General features: G+C 43.0%; 1 protein-coding gene across 2 annotated transcripts in view; it reads left to right on the top strand.

The window, feature by feature from the left end:
- Positions 1–26,174, top strand: part of KCNK10 (potassium two pore domain channel subfamily K member 10) — a 187,520-nt gene that overhangs the window by 50,694 nt on the left and 110,652 nt on the right. For both annotated transcript variants that reach the window (XM_089663110.1, XM_089663109.1), the window contains exon 2: positions 22,643–23,019. In XM_089663110.1, coding sequence (XP_089519236.1) covers positions 22,643–23,019 — 377 coding nt within the window. The remainder of the gene's footprint in view (positions 1–22,642; positions 23,020–26,174) is intronic.

The following is a 26,174-nucleotide window of genomic DNA, read 5'->3' as shown; positions in this document are numbered from 1 at the left end:
ATGAGCGGTTCCCACATATTTAGAGGCACGGTGTGGGTGGTCCAATTTTCTCAATGAAACAAAACAAAAACATTTGGTAATGGGTTTTGCTTTAAAGCTGAAATGTAATCTGCTTCTACTTTGTCTTCCCTAGTTCCCCCCAACCCCTCTCATCAACATACAAATTACATTTTTATATTACTACTTTCCATTTTCATTACATACCTTATTTTAGAGCCAGGGATATCATCACTGGGCCTCTGTGCTTCTCTACGCAATGCAGGCAGATCATGGCTGGTGGAAGGAGCCGTCCATAGTTTCCTGAAAACATCACAGCACCCTGCCTCAGTACACTCTTAAGAGCCCCCAGTCCTGATGCAAGCAGTGGGCTGGTTCTTGGGAGGAGTTATGCAAATACCAAATGACATGATGGGTGGGTGTTAGACTGGAAGAGTAGGTATTCTGAGACAGGCGGCATTTGCACGGTAGTACCCACATGTGAGGCTGAGCCTCCACGATCGACAGAACTGAATCCCAATGAATGAAAGGGGCGGGGCCAGGGACAGGAAGGCTGGGGAGAAAAGAGCTAGATGATGTTTGGCATCCTCCAGCCAGGAAATGAGGTGGAGCTCTGTAACGGAACCGGACCCCGACTGCACTAGGGTATTTCTGGTAAACTCTCGCTTCCCTGTCTGAACACAGATCCACGGACACCACCGCTGACTAAACAAGATGCAACAGCACCAGACTTGTATTAAGACAGGAAATAGACTGCTTTATTTTAACACAGATACAAGATATATACACAGGGCGGGGCAATACATTTAGTAACAAGAAACACATCAGCAGACACCCCCCACCAAGCCAATACACAAACACATACATCCCATAATAGTTTGCTCCCAAGCAAGACACACAATAGAAAAATGGGATGCACCACATGGCAGTAAACAATGAACAATCCCCCCCCCACCCCACCTATACATGTCTACACAATACTAGGACAGATCACCCTGTACCCCTCACAGGCACAGGGTGACTTACACATAATAGGGATATGGGGAGCTGAGACAGGGGTCTCCCCACCTCTCCAAAGGGGGCTGTGTTCCACGGGCCACCCACCCAAAGTCACTCCCATCACAAGCTCTATCTAACTTCTATCCCAGCTTCTAACCCACATTGTGGGAAGCTCACAGTGTGCAGTGGAATCAGAGGAAGCCATTTCAGTCCAGGAGAGGAGCCGCTACAACTGTGCAAGACTGAAGGGGAGGCCGGAGGTCAGATTTAATTAATTTCCTGGATAGGCTTGGCAGAATATATAAAAACAAGAATACGCGGTGATGTGACTGCCGGTGTCAGCTAATCGTCAGCATTGGGAGTAAACTGGCAGATTTGAGACGACACGCAGGAGCCGCTCGGCGTTCATTACTTATTTCCCCCGGGCTGTGCAGTTTTATGGCTTGGCAGAAGGTAACAGCGTTTCTTATCCTCGGCATTCAAACAGCATGTGATAGTGGAAGGGAATGCTGACACATGGAAGCCCGCAAAATATTCACATCAGCGCCGGTGAATCGTCAGCGACTGCAGGAAACACAGGCTAGACCTCCAGCAGTTAGCAGAAGGGGCCGCATTCACATCCTGATAGGGGGGCACCACAAAAAACACAGAGCTCTCCGTTACATACATTTGTAAATTGTATTGCCCTCTGAATAGTGATCAGCATTGGATTGTTCTTCAGGGAGCATTTGACAGGCAGCAAAGAGCTGTTTTATGTGATTTCAGCACCATGGACTGATGAGTGATTTCAGCACTATGGACTGATGAGTGATTTCAGCACTATGGACTGAGGAATGATTTCAGCACCATGGACTGAGGAATGATTTCAGCACCATGGACTGAGGAATGATTTCAGCACCATGGACTGATGAGTGATTTCTGCACTATGGACTGATGAGTGATTTCAGCACTATGGACTGATGAATGATTTCAGCACCATGGACTGAGGAATGATTTCAGCACCATGGACTGAGGAATGATTTCAGCACCATGGACTGATGAGTGATTTCTGCACTATGGACTGATGAGTGATTTCAGCACTATGAACTGATGTGTGATTTCTGCATGAATGATTTCTGAACCATGGACTGATGAGTGATTTCAGCACCATGGACTGATGAGTGATTTCTGCACTATGGACTGATGAGTGATTTCAGCACCATGGACTGATGAGTGATTTCAGCACCATGGACTGATGAGTGATTTCAGCACTACGGACTGATGAATTTTTTCTGCACTATACACTGTGGAATGATTTTAGCACTATGGACTGAGGGATGATTTGACAGGCAGCAAAGAGCTGTTTTATGTGATTTCAGCACCATGGACTGAGGGATGATTTCAGCACCATGGACTGATGAGTGATTTCAGCACCATAGACTGATAAATGATTTCAGCACCATGGACTGATGAGTGATTTCATCACCATGGACTGAGGAATGATTTCAGCACCATGGACTGATGGGTGATTTCAGCACCATGGACTGAGGAATGATTTCAGCACCATGTACTATTTACTGATTTTAGCAGTGTGGACTGATGAGTGAATTCAGCACCATGGACTTATGAGTGATTTCAGCACTATGGACTGAGGAATGATTTCAGCACTATGGATTGATGAGTGATTTCAGCACTATGGACTAATGAATAATTTCAGCACTATGAATTGATTACTGATTTCTGCACTATGGACTGATGTGTGATTTCAGCACCATGGACTGAGGAATGATTTTAGCAACATGGACTGATGTGTGATTTCAGCACCATGGACTGATGAGTGATTTCAGCACTATGGGCTGATGAATGATTTCAGCACCATGGACTGATGAGTGGTTTCAGCACTATGGACTGATGTGTGATTTCAGCACTGTGGACCGATGTGTGATTTCAGCACTATGAACCAATGAATGATTTCAGCACCATGGACTGATGAGTGATTTCAGCACCATGGACTGAGGAATGATTTCAGCACCATGGACTGAGGAATGATTTCAGCACCATGGACTGATGAATGATTTCTCCACTATGGACTGAGGAATGATTTCAGCACTACGGACTGATGAATGATTTTTGCACCATTGACTGATGAATGATTTCAGCACCATGAACTGATGAGTGGTTTCATCACCATGGACTGAGGAATGATTTTAGCACCATGGACTGATAAATGATTTCAGCACCATGGACTGATGAGTGATTTCAGCACCATGGATAGATGAGTGTTTTCAGCACCATGTACTGAGGAATGATTTTAGCACCATGGACTGATGAGTGATTTCTGAACCATGGACAGAGGAATGATTTCAGCACCATGGACTGAGGAATGATTTCAGCACTATGGACTGATGAGTGATTTCAGCACCATGCATTATTTACTGATTTCAGCACTATGGACTGATGAGTGATTTCAGCACTATGGACTGATGAGTGATTTCAGCACCATGGACTGATGAGTGATTTCTGCACCATGGACTGATGAGTGATTTCAGCACCATGGACTGATGAGTGATTTCAGCACCATGGACTGATGAGTGATTTCAGCACCATGGCCTGATGAGTGATTTCCACACTATGGACTGAGGGATGATTTCAGCACCATGGCCTGATGAGTGATTTCCGCACTATGGACTGAGGGATGATTTCAGCACCATGGACTGATGAGTGATTTCTGCACCGTGGACTGATGAGTGATTTCTGCACCATGGACTGATGAGTGATTTCAGCACCATGGACTGATGAGTGATTTCAGCACCATGGACTGATGAATGATTTCCGCACTATGGACTGATGAGTCATTTCAGCACCATGGACTGATGAGTGATTTCAGTACCATGGATTGATGAGTGAATTCAGCACCATGGACTATTTACGGATTGAACACTGTGGGGTGATGAGTGATTTCAGCTCCATGGACTGAGGAATGATTTTAGCACCATGGACTAATAAATGATTTTAGCACCACGGACTGATGAGTGATTTCAGCTCCATGGACTGCTCACTAATTTCACCACCATATACTGATGAATAGGGAAGTGCTTTGGCTTTGTGATTCTTGAACCTTTGACCAAAAATCTCTGCAGACTTGCTCCCAGAAATCAGGAGAACCCCATAATGCAGTGCAGGCCCTCTTCACCTGGTCACCTGAGTCACAAAGGCCTATCATTTGAAGGAATGAATAAGGCCCCCTTTCACTCAGGTGATCCGATCAGATCCACCTATCAGTTTTTCAGGCTGAACTGATATCTGATGGTCCATGCATTCCTGTGGACAGGCGGGTGTAAGTAGACACCTATCTCCAGGTCCAATCTGGTCCAGTAAAAAACCCATAAGGGGATCCGTCTTCCTCTGTTTAGGTGGATTGGTGAGATACTTTTTTACAATTTATTTTGTTTTGTTTCATTTTTCCATTGGTACGTATTCCCCATGGCAGTATCTGGCTTCCCATGAGTGTTGTTTGCTCTACAAAGTCCTGAATTGAATGATAAGATTTTCCCCTCCCATAGGCTTCAATGGGGTTTCATTTCTAAGTTCACAAACTTTCCATTTTGATCAAGATTCATAAAACCTTTTGCAAACAGAAGCCTTGCTCATTCATACCAAGGAATGATTGTAGCATCATGGACTGAGCAAAAGTGTCAGCACCATGGACTGTTTAATGGTTTCAGCACCATGGAGAGGTCCAGAGACAGAGTTTACTGTCCCTGACTACTATCTGATGCAGTTATCACACACTCACCGGCTACTTTATTAGGTGCGCCTTGCTAGTACCGGGTTGGACCCCCTTTTGCTTTCAGAACTGCCTTCATTCTTCATGACATAGATCCAACAAGGTACTGGAAACATTCCTCAGATATGGTCCATATTGACATGATAGCATCACGTAGTTGCTGGAGATTTGAGATTTGAGGGTGATGGTCTGTGTCAGGCTTTCTCAGCTGGGGGGTGATGGTGGTCGGTGTCAGGCTTTCTCAGCTGGGGGGTGATGGTGGTCGGTGTCAGGCTCTCTCAGCCAGGGGGTGATGGTGGTCAGTGTCAGGCTCTCTCGGCAGGGGTGCGATGGTGGTCAGTGTTAGGCTTTCTCGGCAGGGGGCTGATGGTGATCAGTTTCAGGCTCTCTCGGCAGGGGGGTGATGGTGGCCAGTGTCAGGCTTTTTCGGCAGAGGGGTGATGGTGGTCAGTGTCAGGCTTTCTCAGCTGGGGGATGATGGTGGTCAGTGTCAGGCTCTCTCAGCCAGGGGGTGATGGTGGTCAGTGTCAGGCTCTCTCAGCCGGGGGGTGATGGTGGTCGGTGTCAGGCTCTCTCAGCCAGGGGATGATGGTGGTCGGTGTCAGGCTCTCTCGGCAGGGGTGCGATGGTGGTCAGTGTCAGGCTTTCTCAGCAGGGGGCTGATGGTGATCAGTTTCAGGCTCTCTCGGCAGGGGGGTGATGGTGGTCAGTGTCAGGCTGTCTCAGCAGGGGGGTGATGGTGGTCAGTGTCAGGCTTTCTCAGCTGGGGGATGATGTTGGTCAGTGTCAGGCTCTGTCAGCCAGGGGGTGATGGTGGTCGGTGTCAGGCTCTCTCAGCTGGGGGGTGAAGGTGGTCGGTGTCAGACTCTCTCAGCAGGGGGGTGATGGTGGTCGGTGTCAGGCTCTCTCAGCAGGGGGGTGATGGTGGTCGGTGTCAGGCTCTCTCAGCAGGGGAGTGATGGTGGTCGGTGTCAGGCTCTCTCAGCAGGGGAGTGATGGTGGTCAGTGTCAGGCTCTCTCAGCAGGGGGGTGATGATGGTCAGTGTCAGGCTCTCTCGGCAGGGGGGTGATGGTGGTCAGTGTCAGGCTTTCTCAGCCGGGGACTGATGGTGGTCGGTTTCAGGCTCTCTGAGCTGGGGGGGTGATGGTGGTCGGTGTCAGGCTCTCTCGGCAGGGGTGTGATGGTGGTCATTGTCAGGTTCTCTCGGCAGGGGGGTGATGGTGGTCAGTGTCAGGCTCTCTCAGCAGGGGATGATGGTGGTCGGTGTCAGGCTCTCTCGGCAGGGGTGCGATGGTGGTCAGTGTCAGGCTTTCTCAGCAGGGGGCTGATGGTGATCAGTTTCAGGCTCTCTCGGCAGGGGGGTGATGGTGGTCAGTGTCAGGCTGTCTCGGCAGGGGAGTGATGGTGGTCGGTGTCAGGCTCTCTCGGCAGGGGTGCGATGGTGGTCAGTGTCAGGCTTTCTCAGCAGGGGGCTGATGGTGATCAGTTTCAGGCTCTCTCGGCAGGGGGGTGATGGTGGTCAGTGTCAGGCTGTCTCGGCAGGGGGGTGATGGTGGTCAGTGTCAGGCTTTCTCAGCTGGGGGATGATGTTGGTCAGTGTCAGGCTCTGTCAGCCAGGGGGTGATGGTGGTCGGTGTCAGGCTCTCTCAGCTGGGGGGTGAAGGTGGTCGGTGTCAGACTCTCTCAGCAGGGGGGTGATGGTGGTCGGTGTCAGGCTCTCTCAGCAGGGGGGTGATGGTGGTCGGTGTCAGGCTCTCTCAGCAGGGGAGTGATGGTGGTCGGTGTCAGGCTCTCTCAGCAGGGGAGTGATGGTGGTCAGTGTCAGGCTCTCTCAGCAGGGGGGTGATGATGGTCAGTGTCAGGCTCTCTCGGCAGGGGGGTGATGGTGGTCAGTGTCAGGCTTTCTCAGCCGGGGACTGATGGTGGTCAGTGTCAGGCTCTCTGAGCTGGGGGGGGTGATGGTGGTCGGTGTCAGGCTCTCTCGGCAGGGGTGTGATGGTGGTCATTGTCAGGTTCTCTCGGCAGGGGGGTGATGGTGGTCAGTGTCAGGCTCTCTCAGCAGGGGGGTGATGGTGGTTGGTGTCAGGCTCTCTCAGCAGGGGGGTGATGGTGGTCAGTGTCAGGCTCTCTCGGCAGGGGGGGTGATGGTGGTCATTGTCAGGCTTTCTCACCCGGGGGCTGATGGTGGTCGGTGTCAGGCTCTCTCAGCCAGGGGGTGATGGTGGTCCGTGTCAGGCTCTCTCAGCTGGGGGTTGATGGTGGTTGGTGTCAGGCTCTCTCGGCAGGGGGGTGATGGTGGTCAGTGTCAGGCTCTCCTGGCAGGGGGGTGATGGTGGTCAGTGTCAGGCTCTCTCGGCAGGGGGGTGATGGTGGTCAGTGTCAGGCTCTCTCAGCTGGGGGGTGAAGGTGGTCGGTGTCAGGCTTTCTCAGCTGGGGGGGTGATGGTGGTCAGTGTCAGGTTTTCTCAGCCGGGGGGGGGGGGGTGATGGTGGTCAGTGTCAGGCTCTCTTGGCAGGGGGGTGATGGTGGTCAGTGTCAGGCTCTCTCGGCAGGGGGGTGATGGTGGTCAGTGTCAGGCTCTCTCGGCAGGGGGGTGATGGTGGTCAATGTCAGGCTTTCTCAGCTGGGGTGTGATAGTGGTCAGTGTCAGGGTCTGTCAGCTGGGGGGTGATGGTGGTCAGTGTCAGGCTTTCTCAGCTGGGGGGTGATGGTGGTCAGTGTCAGGCTCTCTCAGCAGGGGGGTGGGGGTCCTATAGGTGGAAGGCCTAGGACATCACAAAACCTACGTACACCACTGCAGTGTGTGTATATTTGAACGTGGAATTAATATACAATAGGCAAATGGAATATTCACTTTCCAAGGGAAGTTTGCTTAGTGAAGCTCTGCCAGCTTCCATCATCACGGGGAAGCAAAAATACTGTTTTTATTTGGTTATTTTGGAAAGTTAATTTTCACCACGCTCCCTAAGCTAAGAGGAAATTCCCGTGTAAAACGAGGAGCCCATTTGCCTTTAGTTGATCAACCCCCCATCATTTAATTTTAGTTCAGGAAAGTGTCATCATTGTGTTCTTGGAATTATAGAGACATAAAAATAACTTCTATTAGACAAAGTCACAGTACTTCAGGAAGTTTTGGGGTTGGTTCGAACCCAGCTCACCTTCTCCTTGCTACATATTCTCCCCCCCCCCTCACTGACTGTTCATATTCCCTCATGAAACACAATGGGGTTAGTTTACTAAAGGCAAATAGACTGTGCACTTTGCAAAGTGCAGTTGCACTCCACAAGAGCATTTGCTCCAGAGCTTAGTAAATGAGCAGACTTCCATCATCCAATCATGTGCAAGCAAAAAGCAAAAGTGCTTTTTTTCAATTTTCCTTGCACATGATTGGGTCTTCCTTGCAAAATTAATCTTTATCTGATTTGCAAAGCTCTGGAGCAATTGCATCAGAATGTAACTGCACCTTGTATGGTGCACAGCCTATTTGCCTTTAGTACATCAACCCCAATGACGTTACATGATGTGACACGATTGTCCTCCAGGTATGACAGGTGACACCAACATGCTAAAAAGATAAAGATAATAATAATAATTATAATAATGTTGTCCTTGATTGCTCATAGTAAACACGGCTACAAAATGGGACTGCCCGGGTCAGGTGGGATGGGGATTCTGCGGTGACACAGAAGTGTTATAACTATATTTCATGAATATATATAACAGTGAAAAAAATTTGTGTATTTCATCTTTTCAATGGTGAGCCATTAATACACACAGCAAGGAGAAGAATGGGATACTTTGTGACATATCCCATATGGAAGGAAAATATATTAGATATATATTTAAAAAATATTCTTCCCAAATATATTGACATATATTTGAAATGCTACAATTTTGGCCATATTCAATATATTTCAAAATATATTTCAATTAAAAAAAATTATATATATATATATATATACTGTATAATGAAATGCGTTTTTATTACAAAATATATTAAACTAATTTTAAAGATACATTTCAAATATACTGTATGTCTTTAAAAATACAAATCTACATTTTTGGAATGCCTTTACAAAGATATGTAAACATATATGTAAAAATGACTTTTTTATATGTTAAAAAAAATCTGAAGAATATATTTAAAAATATATATATATTTTTAAAAATATATATTCAGCACCGCTTCAGACTTTTTTTAGCATATAAAAAAAGTAATTTTAACATATGTGTTTGTAAATGCATTCCAGAAATGTAGATTTGTATTTTTAAAGACATACAGTATATTTGAAATGTATATTTTGCATATATTTTGTAACAAAAATGCTTTTCAACATACAGTATCTATATATATATATATATATATTTTTTTTTAAAACTCAAAAGCATTCACAATGCCAATCTTGGTGTTTTGAATGCTTTTAAGTGTATATACTAGGGGTGGACTGACCATTTGGAAACTCGGGCACTGCCAGAGGGCCCGGGGTCAGTAGGGTACCCCATGAGATGCCCCTGGTACCTTTTTCATAGGCTTTTTTGAATTGCCCAGGGGCCGCATGAGTTGTCAGTCTGCCCTTGGTATATACTTAAATATATATTTATTGAAATATATTTTGAATACGGACAAAATTGTAGCATTTGAAATATATGTCAATATATTTGGAAAATATTTTCAAAATATATTTCGAATATATTTTTCTTCTATGTGGGATACTACGTATACAGAAGAGTTTCACATCTGTGGGATCAAAGGATCAGTCGAGAGGCACCTGGGCTAAGATAAATAAGATACTTAAGGAATAGATGAGTAGTCCTGGAACCCTCAAACTGTCCTGATGGTATCATTATCCAGCGGTGTTTGAACAAAGTGTCTGGATTCTTCGCTGACAACCTCTACACACCAAGACTAACCCTTTCGCTGCCACAGATGTGCGGCTGGCAGTAGTCAGATGGAAGTGATCAGGCGGCTCACCCCCCCAATACATTTACCTTCTCCCCAGGCTTGTTCCTGCCATGTTTCCCATATGGAAGAAAAATATATTTGAAATGCTACAATTTTGGCCATATTCAATATATTTCAATAAATATATATATATATATACTGTATATATATATATATATATTTATATATATATATATATATATATATATATATGTTTATTACAAAATATGTGATCTGGGATCTATAATCCCCCCCAAATCCCTCCTCTACACTTAAAAGCATTCAAAACACCAAGATCGGCATTGCGAATGCTTTTGAGTTTTTAAAATATATACAGTATATATATATATATATATATATATATATATATATATAGTGTATCTTGAAATGTGTTTTTATTACAACATATGAAAAATATTTTTAAAAATACATTTCAAATATACCGTATGTCTTTAAAAATATAAATCTAAATTTTTGTAATGCGTTTACAAATATATGTAAAAATATATGCTAAAATGACTTTTTTATATATTAAAAAAAAATCTGAAGAATATATTTTAAAAAAATATATTTTTTAAAATATCATTTTTTCATATATTTTGTAATAAAAGCAAATTTTCAACATACAGTGTATATATATATATATATATATTTATTGAAATATATTTTGAAATAAAGCCAATAATAATCGACCGCCTGAATTCTGCCGACAGCTTGAGAGGTGAGCTTCTGTAAAAAATGCATATGAACATGCAGTATATATATGTATATATATATATATATATATATATATATATATATATACTGCATGTTGAAATGCATTTTTTATATATTACAAAATATATGAAAACTATTTTTTTAAATATTTTTCATATATTTTGTAATACAAACGCATTTCAACATACAGTATATATATATTTATTGAAATATATTGAATATGGCCAAAATTGTAGCATTTCAAATATATGTCAATATATTTGTAAGAATATTTTTAAAATATATTTCAAATCTATATTTCTTCCATGTGGGTTCCCAGGCTTTGCTCTTCCACTCGCCGACCTGGGACCAGCATGACAGGTACTTCCACGTAGAGGGGAGGGAAACCAACGAAAGCTCTTTTGCTGATCTCTCCTGGATTCAATGTGTGCTGCATCCCTTTTGGGGTTGGCTGTCACTTTCCTCGGCCCCTCATACATGCACATACGAACATAAACACAAGCATTGGGGATGCATGCAGATGAAGACGTTGCTTGTGCTTCATGCATTACCTACAGTGAAGGAAATGCGTATTTGCTCCCCTGCTGATTTTGAATATTTGCCCACTCACAAAGAAATGATCAGTCTAAAAATCGAATGTTCCGTGAATTGTAACACTGAGAGACAGAATAGCAACAAAAAATTCAAAAGAAATGCATGTCTAACAAATGATGCACTGGGGGTCTAAAAGACCCCCAATGTCTCCTCTGCATTGCAATACATTGTTTTTCACCGTGCTTGCCGAAAAAGTGACATCCGTGATGCAGAAGTGACGTCACACATGTCGCCTTCTGTGTCACAGAAAGAAAAGGAGAGCAGACGTTCAACCCTGTATCCGCCAGCACCCGCCATGGCACTCCCCGGGTCCTCAGATGGGCAAGCGGGGCCTGGATACATGGCTGGAGGCCCCCCCTACTGTCAGGTCCATACAAACTGCAGACCTGGCAGTGAAAGGGTTAGGCCTTGGCTATCTCATCCAGGGGTGGACTGACCATTTGGAAACTCAGGCACTGCCCGAGGGCCCAGGGTCAGTAGGGGGCCCCATGAGATGCCCCTGGTACCTTTTTCATAGGCTTTTTTGAGTTTGGGCAAGGACACAGGGGCCCCATGATCCCCTATTGTCCGGGGCCCCATGAGTTGTCAGTCCGATCTCATCTTTTATATTTTACAAAAAAAATTGGTAATCTCTTGTGTGTGTGCGCGCCCTAAAATGAACTTGAGTGTATGTTCTGATAAAACGTTGCACTTCACCAACTGTTGCGCTTACTTTGCGTGATATAAAAGAAATTGAACTACCACCATTTTATTCTCCAGGGTATCTGATTTTGGAAAAACAAAAAAATGTTTTTGGCATTTTAAGGCCTAAAATTTTAAACATGTGTGCAGAAAAAAAATGCAAAAGCGGCTGTGGCTGTAAAAGGGTTTTTAAAAGGGACAACGCATTTCAAGGGGCAGAAATCACCCCCTTCATCGGGGCTTGGGATAGGAAAAAACTACGTATGTTGATGAAGGGGCCGATTTCTGCCCCTCGAAACGCGTTGTCCCATTTAAGAACCTTTTGCAGCCGCAGCCGCTTTTGCATTTTATTTCTGCACACGTTTTTAAAATAATTTTAGGCCTTAAAATGCCAAAAACATTTTTTATTTTTCTAAAATCAGAGACCCTGGAGAATAAAATGGTGGTAGTTCAATTTTTTTTTTTATGACTTGGAATAGGGACAGTATATGAGATTTTAAACCAATTTGCTTGATCAAGCAAGGTGTTCATTAGGAGCTTCAACCAGCTGCTTAAGATCCTGCCCTGATGAAGGGGGTGATTTCTCGAAATGCGTTGGTTCTTTTATAACGCCTTCTAATCAATCCTACATTGGAATAAATCTGTATCCGGACTGTAAACCCGCAGCGTGGTGCACCAAGAGAAATGTGATGGCTGCCTCTGATGGCTTCCCCTTTTCGAGGGGCAGAAATCACCCCCTTCATCAGGGCTTGGGATAGGAAAAAACTGTGTATGCAGATGAAGGGGCCGATTAATGCCCCTCGAAAAAGTAAAAAAGTTTTTGGCATTTTAAGGCCTAAAATTATTTTAAGCACGTGTGCAAAAAAATGCAAAAGTGGCTCTGGCTGCAAAAGGGTTGCCTGGAAGGTTTCTTAAATGGGACAACACGTTTCGAGTGGCAGAAATCACCCCCTTCATCAGGGCTTGGGATAGGAAAAAACGATGTATGCAGATGAAGGAGCCGATTTCTGCCCCTCGAAACGCACTGTCCCTTTTAAGAACCCTTTTGCAGCCACAGCCACTTTTGCATTTTTTTTCTGCACCCGTGTTTAAAATCAATTTAGTACTGAAGATTCGTTAAAATCCCCCAAAACATGATTTATGTTCTGAATACAGAGACCCTGGAGAATAAAATGGTGGTAGTTCAAAATTTTTTTTTTTTATGACCTGGAATAGGGACAGTATATGAGATTTTAAACCAGTTTTGCTTGATCAAGCAAGGTGTTCATTCAACCTGCTGCTTAAGAGCCTAAGCCCTGATGAAGGGGATGATTTCTCGAAACGCGTTGGATCTTTTATAACGCCTTCTAATGAATCCTACATTGGAATAAATCTGTATCCGGACTGTAAACCCGCAGTGTGTATTTTCTAATAAAATGTTGCACTTGATGAACTGTTGCGCTCACTTTGCGTGATATAAAAAACAATTTGGAACTGCCACCATTTTATTCTCCAGGGTCTCTGCTTTTGGAAAAAAAACAAACGTTTTGGGCATTTTAAGGCCTAAAATGATTTTAAACATGTGTGCGAAAAATGCAAAAGTGGCTCTGGCTGCAAAATAGTTGCTTGGAAGGTTTCTTGAAAGAGACAATACGTTTCGAGGGGCAGAAATCACCCCCTTCATCAAGGCCCTGATGAAGGGGGTGATTGCTCGAAACGCGTTGGCTTTTTTATAATGCCTTCTAATGAATCCTACATTGGAATAAATCTGCATCCAGACTGTAAACCCGCGCCAAGAAAAATATGATGGCTGCCTCACCCTTGATGCCATGTTGATCCTCTGTCTTCAACCTGCAGAACATTTCCAGTCCATGGAGAGTTGTGGCGATCTCTCTGGTGATGTTTGTTTGGCGCGGTTCTTGTATCTAGCGGTGAGCGGTGAGTCTCTCTCTCTCCGCAGTACTCAGGATATGAGTGTCAGATAACACAGTTGGGCCCTCCAGGGACTCTGAGGTTTGGCTGTGTTTCTCTGCCTGAGACTTTGTTTGGTCTCTGAGCTGTAACACGCGGGGACTATGAGAAAAACACGCAACATTACCATCCCGTGTGCAGTCACAAAGGTGATAGGTACCTGCAGGTGACCCCGCCAGGGGCCCGCACCTCCCTCTAGCACAGGCACGGCTCGCCTCTCTGGGCAGGTAAGGGTGGCCTTTGAAATTGCAACAAAGTCGATCGATTTTTCGGTTTTGAGGGCAGAAATCATTGTGTTAATGAAGCGAGCTCTTATAATTACTGCGTTCCAGATCATCAAGATAGAAGACGAGACTCTGGGGACCTTTACAAAAAAAAACCTAAAATGCGATTTTAGTGACGGCTCAATTTGCTTTCCTTTATATTTATTTATTAGAAATTTTTTTGGTGTTTCTAATCTCTATTTTCATCTTGGCGTCCCATTGTCTGAACGGTAAGGGTTTCTTCTGGATCTTGGATTCCAGATAATGCAATCGGCATTCTAGCTGAATGACTGCTAAAATATCTGTCGTGGGATTGTAATTGTATTGGGATCAGGGAATGTAATGTGATCTTCAACGGATGTAATGGAACAATAACCCTTTGTTCACACCTATGCGTTTTTAGTGCGTTTTGCAGAAATGCGCTGCAGACCATTTAACATGGTTTCCTATGGATCTAGTTCACATCTGTGCATTTTTTTTTTTTTTGTAAAGGGTCAGGGTCTTTTTTTCCCGCAGCAAGTTGCATTTTGTGTGTAATAGACTTCAATGGACCCACACCAAAAATGCAAGTGTTGCATTTTTTTATGTATTTTGCTTTTTTTTTGGTGAATAGGAACCCATGTGGAAGAATAATATATTTGAAATATATTTTACAAATATACTTCCCAAATATATTGACATATATTTGAAATACTATAATTTTGGCCATATTCAATATATTAAAAAAAAAAAAAATAAAAAAAAAAATATATATATATATATACACTGTATGTTAAATGCATTTTTATTACAAAATATATAAAAAATATTTTTAAAAATACATTTTCACATTTACTGTATGTCTTTAAAAATACAAATCTACATTTTTGGAATGCATTTACAAATAAATGTAAAAATGTATCTTTAAATTACTTTTTTATATGTTAAAAAAAATCAGAAGAATATATCCCTCTTGTATTGAACTGTATTGTTGCTGCATTGTCTCCCGTTATACTGTAAAGCGCTGAGCAAACTGTTGGCACTCTATAAATCCTGAATAATAATATAATAATATAATAATAATAACAATATTTCAATCAATAAATATATATATATATATACACACACACTGCATGTTCAAATGCATTTTTTATACATTACAAAATATATGAAAAATATTTAAAAAAAAAAAATATTTTTTAAATATATTCTTCAGATTGTTGTTAACATATAAAAAAGTCATTTTAACATATATTTTTACATATATTTGTAAATGCATTCCAAAAACTTAGTTATGTGTTTTTAAAGACATTCAGTATATTTGAAAATGTATTTTTAAAAATATTTTTCAGATATTTTGTAATAAAAACGCATTTCAAGATAATATATATATATAAATTTTGAAATGTATTGAATATGGATAAAATTGTAGTATTTTTAATATCAATATTTTTGAAAAGAATATTTTTAGGATATATTTCAAGTATATTTTTCTTCCACGTGGGGAAGTATGAGAATTCTGTTCATGTAGTGTGACTTTGATGCGGCTTTACACTCTCTGGCACTCAAGCAGCATCAAAGTCGCACTTCATAAACAGGAGTCTCGTACTTTTCTATTAGCCAAAAAAATGCAACTTTGGACACATAAAGGTTCCTGCACTACTTTGAGGATACATGAGTGCCAGAAAGTGTAAAGTCGCATCAAAGTCGCACCAGCGTGGCACGATATGAACAGAACTCTCAGGGCTGGTTCACACCATAGAAACACAATCCGGATGTGTTTCTGCATGTGCGATTTTTTATGCATTTTTGATGTGTTCCTGTGCATTTTTTTCCCTCTTTTTTATCACATGTGCATTCTGGTGTGTTTATATGTGTTCTGCATGTGCGTTTTTGGCACATTTTGGCACCTTCCGGTGCTTTTTGAATGCGTTTTTAACACGTTCCAGTGGGGGCTGACAGGACATACTGTGGTGGGGAGTTCCAGAGGATGGGAGATGCTCTGGAGAAGTCCTGGAGGCGAGGGTGGGAGGAGGTGATGAGGGAGCTAGAGAGGAAGTGCCTTGGGAGGAGCGGAGTGGGCGATTTAGGTAGTTAGGTAGCATTTCTCTGTAGCGCGATCCCCGCAGGAGCTGCTGAGCATGGGGTCCCCCTATTTTCCTGCATGGCCAGGCAACATGCATTTTCTTCAACTTCCATTCCATCCATGGGCTTGTTTTTGTTGTTTTATTTGGGGATAAACAACTTGGATGGGGTCTAGGGATATATTGGATGCCCAACTTGAAAGCAAGAGAATTTACTAGGATTTAACCTGATTTACTAGCCAATCACAACGCTCTGATGAGACACAATTTACAGTATATGGTAAAGCAACCAGGCCTGGAAATCTTTCTATGTATCCCTGCACTTCCCACATACATTAGCAAGGATTGTTGTGTCTTTCCGACAGTGATTCAGCTTCATAAGTATCCAAACTCACCAGCAGACCAGACACGGAACATCTTGTTCTCATTCTTGCAATACGGACGAGGCCCGCTACATCTGCTCCGATCTTCTGTGCTAATCCCCCCCCCTTCCCCGACACAGAAGCTCACCTCTCAAGCTGTCGGCAGAATTCAGACGGTCGATTATTGGCTGTAGCTGTTTTGCCAAAGACGTGCCCAAATGGAAGAAAAATATATTTTAAATATATTTTCAAAATATTCTTCTCAAATATATTGACATATATTTGAAATACTACAATTTTGGGCGTAGTCAATATATATATATATATATATATATATAAAATATATGAATAGATTTGAATATCTGTATATATATATATATATATATATATATATATATATATATACACATCCATATGTGTGCATTTATTTTTATATATATATATATATATATATATATATATATATATATATATATACACAGTATAGTATATACACTGCATGTTGAAATACATTTTTTATACATTACAAAATATATGAAAAATATTTAAATAAATATATTGTTTTAAAATATATTCGTCAAATTTTTTTAACATATGAAAAAGTCATTTTAACATATATTTTTACATATATTTGTAAATGCATTCCAAAAAATGTAGATTAAATGTATTTTTAAAGACATACAGTATATTTGAAAATTTATTTCTAAATATATATATTTCATATATTTTGTAATAAAAATGCATTTCAACATACAGTATATATATATATATATATATATATATATATATATATATATATATATATATATATATATATATATATATATATATATATATATATATACACATATAGATGTGTATATATATAAACCTTTTTTTTGTCTCACAAATATTTGTACAATATACGATGTGGCCCCCGTACTGAAAAGCTTGGAAAATCTGGCTATTGATAATACTAGAGCAGCCTTTCTCCACCTTTGGAACCCTGGAGGAACTTTCCAGTCTCAGGGAACTCGGCTACAAATTACTATCTACAGCTCACAGTGCATTAATGTGGGGGTCAGCGGGAAGAACACCCCCCCCTCCCCCTTACAGATAGCTAAATAGAACAATGGCATCAGTGGGAACTTATCTGAGATGTGAAAATTGCTCATTGCTCAAGGAACCCCTAGCAACCTCTGGAGCCCTGGATGGATTTTAGTCATGACCCCCCACCCCCCTCCATCCCCCTCAGAGAGTGCATCCACTGATCCATGAGCCAGTCTGATACAGATAGTTGATGTAAGGGGCACTCTGATGGGAATCTGATGTAAAGGGGTCACTCTGATGGGGATCCTGCAGCCATTGAGAAATACTGTGCGAGCTGTGATTGGTCACAGCTTGTCACATGGTACAAGGCAGTTGTGAATAGCCCTGTACCATGTGACCTCTATGATCATTCACAGATCTCACACGTAGTAAGCAATGATGTCAGAAGTGACATCTTGCTTACTACTATTCATGTGATCACTGATTGACCAATCAGTGATCACATGATCGGGACCTCGCACAAAGGTCCCGTACGATGATCGGTGTTCCACTGTGGGGCACCGGGCCGCAGTGCTGCATGCTCCCAGGGAAGCAGGGGGCAGGGAGGCCTTTATATACAATGGCCGGACGGGAGGTGGTTAAAGGGGTGTCAGTCCATTGAGGATAAATTGATGGCACTCTGTGATAAGCAGATGGCGAGTCTCTCGTTAGATGTGGTGCAGTGGGTGGGGTCGTTGGACCGCCTTTGTAGGGAACGTACACATATCAGCCGAGCCGTGAAAACCACAAGACAGGTTTTTGGCTCTCGGTTGGAAGGCTCCTCCAGACACAGTCTTGGCAAAAGATCTGATTGCAAGCTCTCCGGAGCCCAAACCTCCCTGTATGAGCAAATCTATTCGTAGGCTTTGTTCTGAATAGGGTCTTCAAGTGAATGTCATCTCAGATATGAACTTACTTTATTGATTTCAGTTACTTATATAGCGCCGTCAATGTACGCAGCGCTTTACATATATATTGTACATTCACATCAGTCCCCAACCCTCAAGGGGCGTACAATCTAAGGTCCCTAACCCTCAAGGGGCGTACAATCTAAGGTCCCTAACCCTCAAGGGGCGTACAATCTAAGGTCCCTAATCCTCAAAGGGTGTACAATCTAAGGTCCCTAACTCACCTTCAGGGTGCAGACTGACAACTCATGGGGCCCCCCGGACAATAGGGAATCATGGGGCCCCTGTGTCCTCGCCCACACTCAAACCACACCCAAAGAAGCCTATGAAAGGTACCAGGGGCATTTCTGACCCCAGGCCGTGCCCGAATGGTCAGACCGCCCCTGCTCACCTTCATCCATACACATACTAGGGACAATTTAGACAGGAGCCAATTAACCTACTAGCATCTCTTTGGAGTGTGGGAGGAAACTGGTGTAACCGGAGGAAACCCATACAGGCACAGGGAGAACATGCAAACTCCAGGCAGGTGGTGCTGTGGTTGGGACTTGAACCAAAGACGGTAGTACTGCCAGGCGGAAGCGCTAACCATTTATCCACTGTGCTGCCCTATTTCCCTTACCTTTACCCTTGTAGTGGGCACCCCTCCACCTCCACACACCAACACACTGCATGGGTTAAATGCTTATTTGGTCTAGGGGTGCAGGGAAAAGGTAGATCACTTACCCTATCCATCACTCTAGTTCTGTTCTCTTCTAAGCCCTAGGCCACAGGTGTCCATCTGGCGGCCCTCGAGCTGTGTGGGGTCCCTTAGGTGTTAGGTGTGGGTGGGCGGTCCCTTAGGTGTTAAGTGTGGGGTCCCTTAGGTGTGGGTGGGGGGTCCCTTAGGTGTTAAGTGTGGGGTCCCTTAGGTGTTAGGTGTTAAGTGTGGGGTCCTTTAGGTGTTAGGTGTGGTTGGGGTGTCCCTTAGGTGTTAGATGTTAAGTGTGGGGTCCTTTAGGTGTTAGGTGTTAAGTGTGGGGTCCGTTAGGTGTTAGGTGTGGGTGGGGGGGGTCCCTTAGGTGTTAAGTGTGGGGTCCCTTAGGTGTTAGGTGTGGGTCCCTTAGGTGTTAAGTGTGGGGTCCCTTAGGTGTTAGGTGTTACGTGTAGGGTCCTTTAGGTGTTAGGTGTGGGGTCCCTTAGGTGTTAAGTGTGGTGTCCCTTAGGTGTTAGGTGTGGGTCCCTTAGGTGTTAGGTGTTAGGTGTGGGTCCCTTAGGTGTTAGGTGTTAAGTGTAGGGTCCCTTAGGTGTTAGGTGTGGGTGGGGGGGTACCTTAGGTGTTAAGTGTGGGGTCCCTTAGGTGTTAGGTGTGGGTCCCTTAGGTGTTAGGTGTGAAGTGTGGGTCCCTTAGGTTTTAGGTGTTAAGTGTGGGGTCCCTTAGGTGTGGTTGGGGGGGTCCCTTAGGTGTTAAGTGTGGGGTCCGTTAGGTGTTAGGTGTGGGTGGGGGGTCCCTTAGGTGTTAAGTGTTAAGTGTGGGGTTCCTTAGGTGTTAGGTGTGGGGTCCCTTAGGTGTGGGTGAGGGGTCCCTTAGGTGTTAAGTGTGGGGTTCCTTAGGTGTTAGGTGTTAAGTGTGGGGTCCATTAGGTGTTAGGTTTAGGTGGGGGTTCCTTAGGTGTTAAGTGGGGGGTCCCTTAGGTGTTAAGTGTGGGGCCCCTTAGGTGTTAGGTGTGGGTGGGGGGTCCCTTAGGTGTGGTTGGGGGTCCCTTAGGTGTTAGGCGTTAAGTGTGAGGTCTGTTAGATGTTGATTTACTAACCCTGGAGAGTGCAAAATCTGGTGCCGCTGTGCATGGAGGCCAATAAGCTACTAAGTGCAGCTTGTTCAATTAAAACCTGGAAGCTGATTGGCTACCAAGAAACAGCTGCACCGGGTTTTGCACTCTCCAGTTTTAGTAAGTGGAACCCGTAGTGTCAATCCAGCATTGTGCTTGAGGAGGCAAGCTTGCAACCACGGCCTGAAGAGCCAGTTACATTTTACACCCTTTCCCTTTACTGACAGCTGCCTTCTGGGTTCAGACCAAACCCAATCTCATTCCTAACTGAAGTGGAACTAAAAGGTAAAAATATGACTTTTCCGACAGTCCATCGCCCCGAAATACCTCACCATTTGTGGCAGCATCTCCCTGGCATCATCTTCCTGGCTTCTACCGGGTGCCGGTCTTCAACTGCCTTGATTGGCCAGTGCGGGATGACACAACTCCTGTGCATGTACAAGATTGCAGTCGTCCCGGCACACTGGCAATTTGCCGGGATATAAACCGAGCCGCGCATGCACAGGTCAAGGTGCAATCACAAGGGGACTGTGTACAGGCAGGTACGTGTACTTTATTGCAGAAGAGACATTGGCTATCTCTTCGGCAATAATGACCCTACTGGTGTGCAGATTTCTTATTTACTGTAGTAACTTTACTTTCACTTTAAAACTATATGTACAACTAAAATCAGCGCTACAGGTAACAAAAAAAAAAAGTAATAACATAGAAGAAGAGCATCACATAAAACAAAATAAACAAAACAAAATATAAAAAAAAGTTAAATAAAATTAAGTAAAGAAAATTAAAGTAAAGTAAAATAAATAAAATAATGTAAAGTAAAGTAAAATAAAGTAAAGTAAAGTAAAATAAAATAAAATAAAATAAAATAAAATAAAGTAAAGTAAAATAAAATAAAGTAAAGTATACTAAAATAAAGTAAAGTAAAGTAAAGTAAAGTAAAGTATACTAAAATAAAGTAAAGTAAAGTATACTAAAATAAAGAAAAGTAAAGTAAAGTATACTAAAGTAAAGTAAAGTAAAGTAAAATAAAGCAAATTAAAGTAAAGTTTACTAAAATAAAGTAAAGTAAAGTTTTCTAAAATAAAGTAAAGTAAAATAAAACAAATTAAAGTAAAGTAAAATAAAATAAAGTAAAGTAAAGTAAAATAAAGAAAATTAAAGTAAAGTAAAGAAAAATAAAGCAAAGTAAAGTAAAGTATACTGAAATAAAGCAAAGTAAAGTAAAGTATACTGAAATAAAGCAAAGTAAAGTATACTAAAATAAAGCAAAGTAAAGTATACTAAAATAAAGTAAAGTAAAGTAAAGTATACTAAAATAAAGCAAAGTAAAGTAAAGTATACTAAAATAAAACAAAGCAAAGTAAAGTATACTAAAATAAAGCAAAGTAAAGTATATTAAAATAAAGTAAAGTAAAGTATACTCAAATAAAGCAAATAAAGTAAAATATACTAAAATAAAGTAAAGTATACTAAAATAAAGCAAAGTAAAGTATACTAAAATAAAGTAAAGTAAAGTAAAGTATACTAAAATAAAGCAAAGTAAAGTAAAGTATACTAAAATAAAGCAAAGTAAAGTAAAGTATACTAAAATAAAGCAAAGTAAAGTATACTAAAATAAAGTAAAGTAAAGTAAAGTATACTAAAATAAAGCAAAGCAAAGTAAAGTATACTAAAATAAAGCTAAGTAAAGTATATTAAAATAAAGCTAAGTAAAGTATATTAAAATAAAGTAAAGTAAAGTATACTCAAATAAAGCAAATAAAGTAAAATATACTAAAATAAAGTAAAGTAAAGTATATTAAAATAAAGTAAAGTAAAGTATACTAAAATAAAGCAAAGTAAAATAAAGCAAAGTAAAGTAAAGTAAAAAAAAAAAGAAAAAAGAAAGAAAGAAAGGAAAATACATTAAAATTGAATAAAATTAAGTAAAATAAATAAATAAAATAAAGTTAAAAAAATAAAAATAAAATAAAATAAAACAGAGTAAAATAAAATAAACAATTGTATGTATATATGCATAACATCAATCATGACATGCCCCCAAAAAATAATATCAGTAAAGCCAATTTACAACGTATGTCTAGGATATGTGAGTTTACAGTCTATCACTCTGTGAAATAGTATGATTAATAAAATGTTTATAGTAAAATCATGTACCACCAATAATGCTACCTCCGGCAAGATCATCTATACTAGTTTAAGAAGATTTTAATAAATATGAAGTCTGTTCAGTAAAGGTAACCTCCATAACTAGATCTGTGGAGTTGCATGTTTTATGCATGTTTTTATGTGAACCCTCACCTTGTAAAACAAGCCATTCACTTTAAAAGAGAAATAAAAGGCAAAACATTTGTGTGTATATGAAAAAACATTATAAATACTGGAGACTGGGGAAATACTTCCTCCTGCCTGCAGCAGACTGATGTCAGATATTTTGACATGTCAGGAAATCACTTGAAGGTCCAATGTAAGTTTAAAACAGAAGTGTAATGGGCTCAATATTTTTTTTTTTCCTTGCAGTGGCGGTACCCTCGACTGTGCCATCGCCTGCTCCTCTACCTATGCCGCCTCCTGATCCGAAACCCAACGGGCACCACCCCAGCCCCACCCCCACCCCAACCCCCACACCGACCCCCCGCTTGTCAGTGTGCTCCCGGACCACTGTGGTCACGACGATGGACAATACCTCCAGAGGCCTCCACTCCGTCATGAAGTGGAAGACAGTCTTGGCAATCTTCGTGGTGGTGGTGGTGTACCTGGTCAGCGGTGGACTTGTCTTCCGGGCCCTAGAACAACCATTCGAAAGCAGCCAAAAAAGCACGATAGCCCAAGAGAAGGCGGATTTCCTGCAGACTCATTCCTGTGTTACTCAGCAAGAGCTCGACGCTTTGATTAAGGTGAGACACTATGGGGTGGATTTTACTAAAGGCAAATAGTCTGGGGACTCTGCAAGTGCCGTCGCTCCAGAGCTTAGTAATGGAGGGGAAGCCCTGCTGACTTCCATTGTCCAATCATATGCAAGAAACATTTTTTTTATTTCTATTTTCCTTGCATATGATTGGGTATTCTTTGTACGGTGAAGCTTTACCTAATTTACTAAGCTCTGCACTTGCAAAGTCTATTTGCCTTTGGTAGATCAACCCCCAATGTCTTCTTGCTTTGAATATTGAAAGTATAAGCTGCTAATAAATGTCTGTATCGCCAACATTTATGTAATGTATCCACGCTACATACATGTTCATTTTTACCCATATGGAAGAAAAATATATTTGAAATATTACAGTTTTGGCCATATTCAATATATTTCAAAATATATTTCAATTAAATTAAATATTAATATATATATATGTGTGTGTGTATGTTGAAATGCATTTTTGTCACAAAATATATGAAAAATATTTTCAAAAATACATTTTCAAATATACCGTATGTTTTTAACCACTAGCCTACAGGGCACTTCTACCCCCTTCCTGCCTACAGGGCACTTCTACCCCCTTCCTGCCTCCCGGGCACTTCTACCCCCTTCCTGCCTCCTGGGCACTTCTACCCCCTTCCTGCCTACAGGGCACTTCCACCCCCTTCCTGCCTACAGGGCACTTCTACCCCCTTCCTGCCTACCGGGCACTTCTACCCCCTTCATGCCTACAGGGCACTTCTACCCCCTTCCTGCCTCCCGGGCACTTCTACCCCCTTCCTGCCTACAGGGCACTTCTACCCCCTTCCTGCCTCCCGGGCACTTCTACCCCCTTCCTACCTATAGGGCACTTCTACCCCCTTCCTGCCTCCCGGGCACTTCTACCCCCTTCCTGCCTACAGGGCACTTCTACCCCCTTCCTGCCTCCAGGGCACTTCTACCCCCTTCCTGCCTACAGGGCACTTCTACCCCCTTCCTTCCTATAGGGCACTTCTACCCCCTTCCTGCCTACAGGGCACTTCTACCCCCTTCCCGCCTACAGGGCACTTCTACCCCCTTCCTGCCTATAGGGCACTTCTACCCCCTTCCTGCCTCCCGGGCACTTCTACCCCCTTCCTGCCTCCAGGGCACTTCTACCCCCTTCCTGCCTACAGGGCACTTCTACCCCCTTCCTTCCTATAGGGCACTTCTACCCCCTTCCTGCCTACAGGGCACTTCTACCCCCTTCCCGCCTACAGGGCACTTCTACCCCCTTCCTGCCTATAGGGCACTTCTACCCCCTTCCTGCCTCCCGGGCACTTCTACCCCCTTCCTGCCTACAGGGCACTTCTACCCCCTTCCTGCCTACAGGGCACTTCTACCCCCTTCCTTCCTATAGGGCACTTCTACCCCCTTCCTGCCTACAGGGCACTTCTACCCCCTTCCCGCCTACAGGGCACTTCTACCCCCTTCCTGCCTACAGGGCACTTCTACCCCCTTCCTGCCCAGGCCAATTTCCAACTTTCAGCGCTGTCACACTTTGAATGACAATTGCGCGGTCATGCAACACTGTACCCATATGAAATTTTTATCATTTTTTGAGACAGATAGAGCTTTATTTTGGTGGTATTTAATCACCTCGGGGATTTTTATTTTTTCTTAAACACACCAAAAATCACTGAAAATTTTGAAGAAAAAAAATGTTTTTTCTTAGTTTTTAGGTGGCACTGATGGACACTGATGAGGAGGCACTGGTAGGTGGCACTGATGGACATTGAAAGACAGCACTGATACATGACACTGATATATGGCATTGATAAGCAGCACTGATAGGCAGCACTGACTGGCACTGATAGACGACACTGACTGGCACTGATAGGCGGCACTGACTGACACTGATAGGCGGCACTGACTGGCACTGATAGGCAACACTGATTGGCAGCACTGATAGGTGGCACTGATTGGCATTGATAGGTGGCACTGACTGGCATTGATGGGTGACATTGAAAGGCAGCTCAGATGGGCACTGATATGTGGCATTGATGTGCACTGGTATGCACTGATATGTGGCATTGATGTGGCACTGATGGGCACTGGCACGTGGCACTGATGGCAACTGGCACGTGGCACTGATGAGCACTGATACAAGGCACTGATGGACACTGACAGGTGGCACTTCTGGGGCCACACTGATCATCAGGGCACACTGATCATCAGTGCCCTGTTGATCAGTGTACATGTCCCCTACGCGTAATGCCGATTCCCGGCTCTCCTCTCCTCTCGAGCTGTCAGCGTGACCAACACTCTCCCCCTCCCAAGCGCAGAGAGAGCATAACACCAACCAACAACCAGGGGTGGACTGACACCTCATGGGGCCCCCGGGCAATAGGGGATCATGGGGCCCCTGTGTCCTTGCCCAAACTAAAGAAAGCCTATGAAAAAGGTACCAGGGGAATCTCATGGGGCCCCCTACTGACCTTGGGCCCTCGGGCAGTGCCCGAGTTTCCAAAAAGTCAGTCCGCTCCTGCCAGCAACCCACCCCCCCAAAGAGGAGAACCTGACCAACCAACACCAACTCCCTCCCCCCCGGCCGATGACAGAGCCTTCCACTACCACAGCCTCCACCATACACCCGCCGCAACCCCCCCCCCCCCGACAAGAGTGAGAAAGAAACTCACCAACACTCACCTTCACAGCTCCGGATATTCCCGGGAATGAGAGTTGGGTTCTGCATACGCCATCAAGCATCTCGCAGCCTCTCTTGGATCCCACTTGGTCCCCATATGGCGTGTTTTCCTTCTTCTGGAGGGCAGCGCTGTCCCCCTGAAAAATGCTGCCCTAGGCAAGTGCCTTGTTTGCCTTGTGGTAATTACACCCCTGACTGCCCTACCTGCGCAGCCATTGGTGGCACCCGGCAATCGGTGAGGAACACTGACAGGGGAGAGACCTGACTATAAACAACACAGATCTCTCTCCTGCCAGCAAGGACATGCTGCTGTGTATTTCTCTGGACTGCATGTCTCCCTACTGAAACACACACAGCACACGATGTAAAACAGCACACAGTTAACCCTTTGATCTCCCCAGATGTTAACCCCTTCCTGCCCAGTGCCATTAGTACACTGTCAGTGCTTTTTTATTAGCACTGATCACTGTATT

The sequence above is a fragment of the Staurois parvus genome, unplaced genomic scaffold (assembly GCF_062004578.1).
Source record: "Staurois parvus isolate SC_StPar_1 unplaced genomic scaffold, SC_StPar_1.0 ptg001627l, whole genome shotgun sequence".
Taxonomy (NCBI): Eukaryota; Metazoa; Chordata; class Amphibia; order Anura; family Ranidae; genus Staurois; species Staurois parvus.
The sequence above is the reverse complement of the archived record's forward strand: the minus strand, read 5'-3'. Positions and strand labels throughout refer to the sequence as shown.